This window comes from Sander vitreus, chromosome 24, assembly GCF_031162955.1.
Source record: "Sander vitreus isolate 19-12246 chromosome 24, sanVit1, whole genome shotgun sequence".
In the NCBI taxonomy this organism is placed as follows: Eukaryota; Metazoa; Chordata; class Actinopteri; order Perciformes; family Percidae; genus Sander; species Sander vitreus.
Genome location: NC_135878.1, coordinates 944,288 through 956,676, shown reverse-complemented (window position 1 = coordinate 956,676; position 12,389 = coordinate 944,288). Strand labels below are relative to the sequence as shown.

The 12,389-nt window shown below is 42.5% G+C and overlaps 1 protein-coding gene across 1 annotated transcript; it reads left to right on the top strand.

Moving 5' to 3' along the window:
- Positions 1 to 18: 18 nt before the first annotated feature.
- LOC144512757 (indian hedgehog B protein-like) lies at positions 19 to 11,686 on the top strand. The gene is made up of 3 exons (XM_078243664.1): positions 19 to 482; positions 5,172 to 5,433; positions 9,831 to 11,686. The coding sequence occupies exons 1-3, from the start codon at positions 183 to 185 to the stop codon at positions 10,514 to 10,516; spliced, it is 1,248 nt and encodes a 415-aa protein (XP_078099790.1). The 5' UTR covers positions 19 to 182; the 3' UTR covers positions 10,517 to 11,686.
- The last annotated feature ends 703 nt before the right edge of the window (positions 11,687 to 12,389 follow it).

Sequence of the window (12,389 nt, the reverse complement as noted above, 5' to 3'; positions counted from 1 at the left end):
TGGCCACTTTTACGCACCGGGAATGGCCACTTTTTGGGACTCGGGAATGAGTCCTGCTCCGTTACATCCACTCTAAAATTATAGAGGGTGACCCACGCGGGGTGGGGACACACGCATCACAAGAAATCCAGCGGTGACATTTGGCCACCCGCCGGGGGGTTCCATACCGGCCCCGGGGCAGAATGCTGCTCCCGACGCTGGTGACGTGCCTCGCCGGGTGCGCCTTTCTCCTCTCGCCGGTCAGCGAGGGCTGCGGGCCAGGTAGAGGCTATGGCAAGAGGCGGTCACCGCGGAAGCTCGCGCCGCTCTCCTACAAGCAATTCAGCCCCAACGTGGCCGAGAAGACTTTAGGGGCCAGCGGGAGATACGAAGGGAAAATAACCCGGAACTCTGAGCGCTTCAAGGAGCTCACCCCGAACTACAACCCCGACATCATCTTCAAGGATGAGGAGAACACAGGTGCAGACCGCATGATGACCCAGGTAACATCCCGGACACCGTAGTGCCTTTTAACCAGGGCTTTTCAGCATTAAAACCTCTCATTAAGAGGGTTTTCAGTGCATTATTAGGTGCACTTTGGCCAGTCTTTAAGCGCGTGGACACTGTTATCTCTTTCCGCATTTCTTGTTGACTCAAGGCTCGTCACAGCAAAATACTTAACAGTCAATTAGTTGGGTCAAATCTACCAATACTATACATTGTTTTAAGGCTATTGAAAGGAAAACGTGTCATTAGTTACCACACATCTTCCAAATGTCACTTGATTTAAATCACAGCAGCAGACTTACAGGAAGATTAATTTAACTTATTTTTAATAAAACTACAATGTTCACACTTTTCCTTTAGCTATTTGATGGTTTTAAGGTGGATTTTTCCTGCAGTGCTGCCTGTTGGGAAACTGATTACAAAATGTGTGTTTGCACAACTCGTTCTCCAGTCAATTCTCTGCAGCTGTTGACACAGTGCAGTTTGTTTCTGGATTGTGTAGGTGAGCGGTTTGAATCAGAGCTCTTCTCTCCGGCTCCACATGGAGTTTCAGAGGTTCACTGTGGGCAGCTCGTGCGTAAAAGAGGGCAACCCCATCTAAAAATGTATGGAAAAGTGGTCGCTCTTAATTAAAACACTATGTCCTCTGTTTAACATCATGTTTTTTGGTGGAAAAACAGCCAAAAGTCGTATTTGGTTAGAGCCCGGGTCAAGCGTGTACTGATGTTTACCGTTTTCGTTTTTAGCCCGACTGGCCAGAGTTAACAGTCGCCTTTTGGACTGTCAGAATTTTTTACGAGACCGCCATTGATGTGGCCCCGGGTGGAATTTATTTGACTCCCAATTTCCCCAGGAATAAAGTATTTATATCTGGCTCTTGTGACCGCGGGCTTCCTCTCCGAGCTGCAGCGCTTATGTCCACAGACCCACGTGGGGAATGAAAGCGCGCACTCCCGTCTGGAGCTGTCACCTCGCTGCGCGCACTGCAAGAAATACCCGCCGGAGCGAGTCACTTCGGCTGGGTTTAAGTGAAGGAATGTGCACGATAAATGCTGGATTTATTATTATGTATGATTGGACAAATCTGCCTGCATGGAGGAGTTGATTCGATTTATCTTAAGCGCAAAACAACCTGATTCAAAAGCTTTCATTTCCCAAATCAACAGACTTTATTGGATTCTTTTCGGTTTGCTTTTTCTCAAGATTTTGCCACTTTTCACAAAAAAATACTCCTGATCGTGGAACACATGAGGGTGAAAAAAGGCACTCAGCACACTTTAACTTTGTTAAAGAAATAAAAAAAAGTTCAGATAACGTTTTCTGTGAAACGTCTCCAAACTGGACATTTTTTGCAGCGCGCACCCCGAGCCGCGCTGCGCGTCAACGGCGCAGACCTGCACACAATTTATGGGCTCCAAGCCGCAGGAGACAGCCTCCTGTTTGTCTTTTACTATTCCGTGTTACTTTTTGCTTGTTTTCGCAGCGCACATGTGCAAATATAGTCCACTTCACTTGTGTTGAAGCCTTAATTATACGGATTTTTTTTTTCTCTCGCCTCTTTATTTTTTATTCGCCTTTTCCTGGGCGCTGCGTGCTGCATACAGACGCGACTGTTCAGGGCGAAGCCACGCTGCAAAAAGTGTCATTTTTTCATGAGGGTTGGTTCTCTTTTCAGTGCACATGTAAAGAAATGAAAAAAGTAGTGCAAGTTTATTTAACTTATTTCCAAACGTAAAAGTAAAAGTTGCCCCAAACATTCAGATCACCCCGCTTTTTTTTTTTTTTAAAAGCATCCTTAAAACAGTCTAATTGCATTGGAATCAAGAGAAGACACTTGTTTTTGCAGACTGTGTCCCCCCATCTCCAATACTGTTCAGGCGCCACATGAGACTAAGTGACCTGTTCAGAGGGACATTTCTTGCAGCGTAAAGGTGAGCATAGGCGCATGTTGTCAGCCTGCGCGTCCAATGTTTGTGCAGCCAGCGGTTTAGTGCTCACCCCGCTCCTACAGAAACCCCCGTCGATCTATATACCTTGAAAGGAAAACCAACAAAATGTATCGTCTGATTTATGAAGTCTAGCTCGTTGCCGTGACCGCAGAGAAAACACACGATGTTAAAATCCACAGAGAACACCGTGAAAAGGCATCTGTGGCCACCGAGACACGAGCTATTCTTATCACAGCCGACATGGAAAGAGACATTTATGGGGTTTAATCCCACTTTTCACTCCTAAATAGGCTGAGATTCATGAAACGAGACGCTTTCAGAGGCTGCAGGGAAATACAAGACGTCCTGTAGTCATGCAGCCTTGATTTATTAAGGAAATTTAGCTTTATTTCATTTGATCTAATTGAAGTAAAACCAACAGATAAAACGTTTTTTTCCGGATTTTATCCAAATTGAGGCATTTAAGGCCTTCAAAAGTTTCATTTTTGTTTACCTTTTATTACCAAATCACTCCTCCCCCTCCTTTATGGCAGCTATTTGCACTATTTTTCAAGCCATTTGATAAGGGGATGCCTAAAAATGTGTATATCATTGGGGAATAAGATGATAGTTGCAGAGGAAATAAATCTTCCTCTAGAGCCTTCATCCTATGTTGTGTCTAACTGTTCTTTAACTGTTTAACCTCATCCTCTGAAAGACAGTAAAGTCGGCTTAAAAGATCCGGGGCTTTTGAGAAAACATTCGGGGCTGGAGCCCCCCCCACCCCACTCCGCCCCTGAATTCAGCCCAAATTGTCTTGCAAAATGTTTTAGTTTTAAAGAAAAGCAGCACCCTGTTCAGGCCAGTCTGACACTTTTTAAAACACATTCTCCCCCTTTAATGTGGTAACATAACACCAGGTGTGTCTGAGGTGTCACCTGAGATATCACGTTGGAGAACCCCCCCCCCCAGACAAAGTGGCCTGGCTATGGATTAGATTAACGGAGCTGACTGGAGGATTTATTTTGGAGAGCTGGAGGAGTTGAATGAGTCCTTCACTTCTGTTTGCTCACCCCGACCAGACTCCGGGTTTAGAGGGACGCTGAGGACCTCTTGTTCATGGAGCAGCCGCCCCCCCACACCACCCTAAAACCTCACAGTCCCACCTCCACCCCTCCATCCATCCATCCTTAACTTAGCCTCCCTTCGCTCACCACAGAGAGCAAACATCAGGCCGAGCCGGGACAGCAGGGGTGCATTGTGGGAAGGCTGAGCCACAGACAAGTGGGGGGTGATGGGGGGTGACGGAGATTTGGTGAAGTGGGCTTTTCTGCCGCCGTCTGATTGGTTTAAAAGTTGAGGCTCAGAGTGCAGCAGCAGTGTTAAACTCCTACAGAGAATTCAAACAAACAGCAGGAAGAAGTTCAAAGGTCAAGTCTGCTGGAGAATAATGTGACAGGACGTGATAAACTATACATAAATGCATAAAATCTCTTTAAACAGGTTTTATTTCACATAAATGTGCCAGTTGGAATCAAAATATCTAAACCTGAGTTGTTTAAATATGCTTAATTGTTTTTTTAATTCTTTATTCATCCCTGCAAGACCCATTAAGCTGCAGCAGCTCAACACGATAAAAACTGTTAAAGTTCATATGATGAATGAGACATTGTTCCTTCAGGACCAGGTATGAAGACGTATATCAGACCAAACATAAAAACCTTTTCAGGACGAAGTTCAAAGGTCAAGTATGCTGTCTGTGATCACACCAAGGGGGTCAGCTTCTCCTCACAACACGTAGCTCCTATGGCGCCATTTTGATGCTACCTAGCACTCACCCGCCGTTAGCATCCCATTGACTCCCATTCATTCTGACGTCACTTTGACGGTGAATACCTTTACATCTGAAGCATTTAAAGACTATATTTGTCCGTTGTTTATTTCTAAAGAAACACGACAATGTATAAAAGCCTCCATTACCTTGTAGCTCACGTTATGGCTCCGTAGCAGACGTTTTTATAACAATAGGCTAACGATTGTGTCATAACCACGAGACTTCCTGTCTCATAGTAGAGGAGTTACCGTATAGTACAGGAGAAGCTCTCAGGCAGTTTGGACTTCCATCAGCTGTTTAAGTGTAATGACTAATGTTAACTATCATTTTAGTGATCAATAATGAGCCTGTGTCTATGTTATCTCCTTACATATACCTACGCTCTCCGTCTCTGCTAGATTGGGAATGATTGAGATTTCTCTTGGCACAGCTACCAGAAGACTTCCAACTTTCAGACAGGTTGCTCACGTCACATTTATGTCGTCTCTCAGTTGGAGGCTGCGCAGTAACGCTCAGCCATCACCGGGAAAGAGCTTCTAATGTCCTTCACTGGTCTCCGTCCAGAGACACGGGAGCTGTTGGTCCATTCTATATATTGTCTGTGGATCATACAGGAGAATAATGTGACAGGAAGTGATCAACTTTAAATAAACACATACAAAACAAGCATAACATCTTTTAAAAGCGGTTGTTGGTTGTTAAATGTGATTTGACCATATTGCCCAAAGTATTTGTTCACGTTAGTTGGTGTAGTTTTGCTCTGTTTTTCCTGGATGAAGGGAAATCATAATGACACAGAATCCGATGATATTAGTAATAATGTTCTTCCAACTGTGTGCCAACAGTTTGTTTCTCTATCACTATGATCCAACATGTGTTGAATGTAAAGTGCACATCAACAGATAAGTGTCTCTTTTGTTCAGCGCTGCAAAGACAAGCTGAACTCCCTGGCCATCTCGGTGATGAACCTGTGGCCCGGGGTCCGGCTGCGGGTCACCGAGGGCTGGGACGAGGACGGCCACCACTCGGAGGAGTCGCTGCACTACGAGGGCCGGGCGGTGGACATCACCACCTCGGACCGGGACAGGAACAAGTATGCCATGCTGGCGCGACTGGCGGTGGAGGCCGGCTTTGACTGGGTCTACTACGAGTCCAAGGCCCACATCCACTGCAGCGTCAAGTCAGGTGAGGGAGGACACGTGTTGGAGCTGGAATCCAGATGTATTTATAAAGGGAAAAGGGTTTCAGAGAGCTGGCAGGCAACTACGTCGTATTGTCAGACCAGGTCTAAAGGCAACTCGCTGCTGGCCTTTTAAGAGTTTATTACATTCAAACTGAAGAAATCTGATATATCTCACATTCATTTAAAAAGTTAAACACTCTACACTTTCTGTCTCCTAAAAGTCATGTTTACATACTACAGATCTGAAATAGCATACACATCTTTAAAAAGAAACGCAAGTGAAAGTACACAACATGTTCATACTGTGGAGTAAAGGTCTGGCTACACCACAGATGCATTCTGGGATAGGAGAAAAAAAACTCTGGGTTGTTTGCATTTCTTTAAACCAATCACAATCGTGTTGGCCGGCGCTAAGCTCCGGACGCAGCGACCGTGGCTCTGCTAAATAGTCTCAGGAAGGAACTTGTTCTGGTGGAACATTTACACCCCGCTAAAGAAAACGCCACATACAATATGACATGAAGTTAACTGTTGACACAATACGTGAGATATTTAAATTAGCTGATTCATGGTTAAATCTCATTAGCTCTTACCAGTGTATCTCTGTGTGGACTTCATCCACAGCAATCCCACCAATCGGTCCCAAAACGTCCCAGTTAGAGAGGAAATGCCCTAAACATATTCTTTATAAATCTTTACAATCATTCCCTGAAAGAACCAAGCAGGCCGGCCTTGTTGCACCATCCAAATGTTCTTTAAAACTTACCATTTTCAACGTGTAGCTCGCTTGCTTGAAAGTTGTTGTTTAAGAACGGCAACACAGAGAGCGGAAGGTGACGGTTCTTTTGATCCAGACTAATACTGAACTTAATGTCTGCAAAACTTTCATTCAATTTTCATTTTTCATCCATTCAATGCAACTCAAACAGATTAACGTGCTATGTTTAGGTAACTCAAAGCATTTGGTTTCTTTAACAAGTTAACAGGGACTTGAGACAGTTTGTAACTACACGCAGGGAAAAAACTCAAAGTAAACAAACACATCTTTTCTGCTGAAGTTCGGTGTGTTCTGGGACTGAACTGGTGCATACTGCTTCCAGGACTCGCACTTTGTATCACTAATCCAACTGTTGGCAATTTGAGTAGAGGCTTTGCAATTGCAGCAGTGTGATTACACTTTGCTGATAGCAGTGCACACACCCCGTGTGTCTTACCGTAGCCCGACAAGTCACATGTGATGAGATGAATTGTGTGGCACAGAGACTCCAAAACTTCCACTCTAAATGCAGTCAGAGAAACATTAACCTTGTGCAAACGGCCGAAGACTACTTTTCGCTGCCTTTTCTTTCTAACACTTCTTGTTTTCCTCCTCCATCCCTGATCACTAACTTTCTTCTTGCTTGCATCTTAACTATCTGGGTGGCTCTTTCTATTCCCCTCTGTCTCATCTGCCACTCGCCCCACGTGTCCTCAGGTTGTACACGTCAATATTTGTGCTTCTGTGAGATTTTTGTGGCTTTTTTATGCTTTTTTTTTGTTGCACATCTTTTCTTTTTAACAACCACAAATCAGGGGATTTCAGAGGAGGAAACTGCATGAATCAGAAAGTTCTTTATGTATTTTCCATAAAACTAAGCATAATAACTTAGCAAAATATAAAGATATCTACAGGCTGTAGATAAACTAGGCGAGCGTGGCTGAAAGGGTGTTTTGAAACCTGGAGTTTTACAGTTTAGTGTCGCAAAAGCTAGAAAATCCTAACAGAGTTACAAACTATAAGAAGCTATTTCATTCTTTCTGTTCAGGAAATAAAAGTCTGGTTAGTGTTGGCGACTGACAGTTGGAGCTCTTTTTCAGTTTTGGATGGACAAAACTGTCCTTGTTGAATCATAAAAAGATGAACAACTGCATTAGCAAAAGTCTGATTTCTTACAGATAAAAAGAAGAGAAGTTAACGAGGATTCCCAGGGTGCATTTCAGTACGAAACATCTAATCACAGAGCTTAAAAACGCTGGTACGTGTGCCGCTAACTAATGTATTAACTAGATTTTAGTTGTAATAATTAAAAAACAGTTGCCACAACAACTATATTGTATAGTATCTTTAAATCATTTCAAGCTCTATTTCTTCTTTTTCAGTAGCTTACTTTTCAACATGTTTTGGCTGAACTGCACAGATCACATTCACACTTAGATTAAATAAGACTTTTCGTACCCTGAGAAGGATAACCACATATAGATTGCATGTTAATACAAAGTGGAAATTGTCTCCTTTACATTAAGGTTCCACATACCTAACACAGTGTCTACTAATCTCCGCAAATGAAAAGTAACAAACACATGGCATCCAGAAGTAAAGGCACAGATGTGCTGAAAGTCACACAGTATTCAGAGTTTAAACATCCCCTTTACACATTTTAAACTGAGTGGTAACTGAGATTTTCCTTTTCTTTTCCCCTCTTTCCTTCTCCTTTTTCCTACTTTATCTCTCCTTGTCCTTTCCTTTGTCTCTCCTTCCCTCCCAGATCGGGTTGCGAGGGCCCAGTCCTTGACTTGATCAGAAGGGCAACCAATCAAGTTGGTATTTTTTTCATGTTTTTCATTTCTCCTTTTTTTTTTTAATTATTCTCCTGTTTTTTTCTCAAAAATTCTTGAAGAAAAGAGGGGGGAGGGGGGGATGTAGTCAGCGAGAGAAAGGGGGGCACTAGGGGGCAGCAAAGCACCAGGACACAGATTAACACTGACCAACACATTTCATCTCCGACTGCTGCTGCTTTACAACATGAGAAATGTTTCTGTGGTCAAACTGGAAAGAGACTTAGGAAGGTAATACTAACTATTTTAATAATCAATTAATCAGTTTGACTAATTTATTTATGAAAAAAAGGTCACACTTCTTTGATTCCAGCTTGTTAGATGTGAATATGTTCTAGTTTCTTCTCTCCTCTGTGACAGTAAACTGAAGATCTTTGAGTTTTGGACAAAACAAGACATTAGAGGACGTCATCTTTTGGGAAACACTGATCCCATTTTTCACCATTTCATAATGTCATACACCAAACAACTAATCCATTAATGGAAAAAATGATCGACATTATCAAAATAAGCCTAAGTTGCAGGCCTACTTTGAGTTTTTTTCTTGTATTTAAACTATACATAACTACTGAATAAACTATTTATGGAACTTTTAGCTCGATAACAAGGTCAAATAAATCATTTCTAAATAAAAAATAGATTCCTGACTCTGAAATAGTCACATTTTAGATTTTTGTTGCTTATTTATGGTCAGTCCAAACTAAAAGAACCCTCATGTCTGTGTATCTAAACCAGGAAGAGCCATTTTTAACGGTTGAACTGCAGCCATGTTGTCAGATGATTAACCCGCGCTGCTCCTTCCTCTCAAGGTGACTTATCTTATCACGGGGCCTCGGCTCTCTACCTTCCCCAAATATTTCCCCCAGATAGACCTGAGACGGTCCTCGAGTCTTACTTTCAAGTTGCTGCACGCATTGTCCCCAACACAATCCTGCCTGAACTCCCAAGTACACACACACACACACACACACACACACACACACACACACACACACACACACACACACACACACACACACACACACACACACACACACACACACACACACACACACACACTTTATTCAAACGGGAGCTTTTATCAGTGTGTTGTTCTTAAAGTCCAGAGGAGGAAAGAATAAAGTCAATATTTAGCTAAAGGGAGTTGGAAAGATGGATTGTGTGCTTTAGTTCTTTTGTGTAGAAGTGCATGTCTGCCAGGACAATAAAAGTAGATACTCACGGTACATTCAAATTATGAAATACTAAATTAAATGTACAGATTTTTAAGTAAAAGTGAAAAAAAAAATATATATAAACATGTTATAGTCAGAAATGATGAGATACTAACTAGAAATGTGTTCTTGAGTCGAAACTATGAAATGGCAAGTCATAAATGTGAGATAATGAGTCAAAGGTTTGACTCTTTAAAGTTAAAACTATGAGATATGACTTTTTAATTCAAAAATATCATATAATTAGTCAAAGGTTTGACTTTTTAAATCCATAAAATGATGAGATCCTAAGTCAAAATGTCAAACATGTTAAATAGAAAGTCAAAATGATAAGAGAGTTTAAAGAAAATTAAAAATTAGACGGTAATATAATTAAAATAATGAGATACAAAGATTATTTTCAATCAAGTCATAATAGTGAGTTGGAAAGTATCTTATTCAAAAGTATTGGCTGGAAAGGTCAAAATGATGACATGATATGTTATGGTGTCTCATAGGTTTGAATTAAAAAGTCAAACAAATGTTGAAACGATCATTCCTACTTATGTGACATCCTGTTTCGCCTCTCTGTCTGTCTGTCTGTCTGTCAGATCACTCCGTGGCGGCTAAATCTGGAGGATGTTTCCCCGGCGAGGCCTTGGTGACGTTGGCGAGCGGCGCTCAGAAGTCCATTATTGACCTGCGGCCTGGCGAGCGAGTCCTGGCATCGACGGGCAGCGACGGCAGCGGGGAGCTGCTTTACAGCCAAGTCCTGGTCTTCCTGGACCGCGCCCCCGCCACCTGGACGCTCTTCTACACCCTGCACACAGAGGCCGGGGCCCGCCTCTCACTCACCGCTGCACACCTGATCTTTGTGTCCGAGGGGAACTGCTCGGAGGGGGCGCTGCCGGCCCGCGGCGCCCTCAGGACTGTGTACGCCAGTGGTGCCCAGCCGGGACAGTGTGTGCTGGTGTCGCAGGGTGAAGCGGGACCGGGACGTCTGTCTCGGATCACCCGGATCAGCACGAGGGCGAGCAGGGGGGCGTTTGCACCGCTGACCCAGCAGGGGACGCTGGTGGTGGACGGGGTGGTGGCGTCCTGCTACGCCGTGGTGGATCAGCACGCCCTGGCTCATTGGGCCTTCTCGCCGCTCCGGCTGATCCACAGCTGGACTGGATCCACTGGGAGCCACGGTGACGGGATCCACTGGTACTCGCAGCTTTTACACTGGCTGGGCAGGGTGCTGCTGGACTCAGGGCGCCTCCACCCGCTGGGCGTGGCTCAGGACGACAGGTGAGGGAGGGGACAGGTCACATAGGAGGACACTTTTATCGGAAAGGAACCTGAACCCCTCACTTTTTAAACTGGGATGACCCCAGACCCAAGCCTGTAGAGCCGTACGGGACCACGATGGATCACCTGCTGAGGCGGGAGACGTTTGTGTTCCTGCTGAGGTATGATGGGAGTTCTTTAGGCGGGACAAAGAGGGAAGAAGGAGCTGTGGACTGACACAGATGAACTCTCTCCAAACCACAAACACAGATAAGAGCACTCCGAGTCCCAACGAGCTCCAAAAAGACTTTTAGTGACACTATGAAACAACAGTCCCTTAATCTACGCTTGACAACACACCCGACAACTGATTTCACACATTAGTCATCATCCTAGAGGTCTGGAACATTTTCAAGTGCAAAGTACAGATGTTTTAAGGGATTCTTATTCAGTATTTTGTTATTTAATGGGTTATTTTGGGGGTTTATTAGACACATTAATGGATTGTAATATATTAAGGGTATTTTAATGTGTTTTCTTAATTGATTCAAGTGGATTTAAGTGGTTGAAACACCTTTACACGTGGCACAAAGCCCTCCCTGCATGTTCAACTTAAATGAAAATTAAAGCACTTTTAAGGTACACTGTAAATTCAGGGATGTTTTGGTTTTGACCCCTCAAACAACCCTTAATTCGTGCAGAAAACCCATCAACATCCCTTAATATAATACAATCCATTCATTTATCAATTCATTTACCCTTTAATCTGGGGTAATACTGTGAAAGAATCCCTTTTAAATATCCATAATTCTCACCTGAACCTTAATAACACCTTCAATTAATCCTTAATTGATTTATCAAATATGTAGAATGTAATGTGTAAATTAAGGGCAATGTTAAAAGTATTGTACCGCTTACGAAGCCCTTAAAACATGCAGATAATAAGTTATGAAATATTATATTGCATTGGGTGAAAAGGTGGAATTTTAAGGTAAAATTTGAGGAGATTTTAGTTTCATAGTAAAGTCCACAGGGATGTGGTTGTGTTAATGTAACATTACTGCTTAAATACAGAGATTTTAGAAGGAATGAAAGAGTGTATTTAAGTGTTATTTGTTTAATGTTTATGAAGTTATTATGGGTGAAGAGATATTAAAAAAAGATTTATTTTTTAAATTAAATTATATTGAAATGAGTTGTGTGTCGTTTGATTTATATCTCAATGTCTGATGTAGGCAGGGATGGACTGGGAATTTATTCTGCTGGAAACTAAAGACATATCTCGGTCTCCTGACTTTGGGCTCTTTAAATGATGTCTGTCCACTGCAGATGCACTATCCTAACCTGGATAAGTAATTATTATAAATGAGTGTACTGAAGAATGTGTTGTTTCTGTGTCTTGATCTGATACCTAAATATGAATATAAGCTCTAACCTGTTTGTGTGCATCCTCTGATTATCCAAGGTTTTACTCTGTATAAATGTCAGTGTACTCAGTACTTGTAGTTACTTACTTCAAATGCTGAGATTGCCTGAGAAACATGCTGAAGAAGGGCGGCCTGCCCAAAACGTCTGTGTGGCAATATTAATTGGAGTGCTGTCCTAATTACCTTTTTATATATTATTATCCACATTAAGAAACCAGCACCCAGTCTTCAAAGTCTTCTAAGTTGCAATCGGAGCTGAGTGTGTTGGGTCTTATTTCTTTTAGTTACTCACATATACACACATTAACATAATATAGTATGATACTGTAAATGATGTAGGTATAGTAGTGTATGTGAGTTATAAGGTAAAAGGTAGTAATATGATTTAACATATGGTATAGGACATCAATATAGCATAGGATATAAGGGAAAAGAATATCAAATATTTAAAAAAAAAAAACTGGACGACAA

What these genes read in the sequence shown, in the direction of transcription:
- LOC144512757 (XM_078243664.1), top strand. Translation starts at nt 183, where the DNA reads ATGCTGCTCCCGACGCTGGTGACGTGCCTCGCCGGGTGCGCCTTTCTC. An exon ending in CAGACCGCATGATGACCCAG is followed by an intron (nt 483 to 5,171) that starts GTAACATCCCGG and finishes TCTTTTGTTCAG; the next exon opens with CGCTGCAAAGACAAGCTGAA. An exon ending in CCACTGCAGCGTCAAGTCAG is followed by an intron (nt 5,434 to 9,830) that starts GTGAGGGAGGAC and finishes TCTGTCTGTCAG; the next exon opens with ATCACTCCGTGGCGGCTAAA.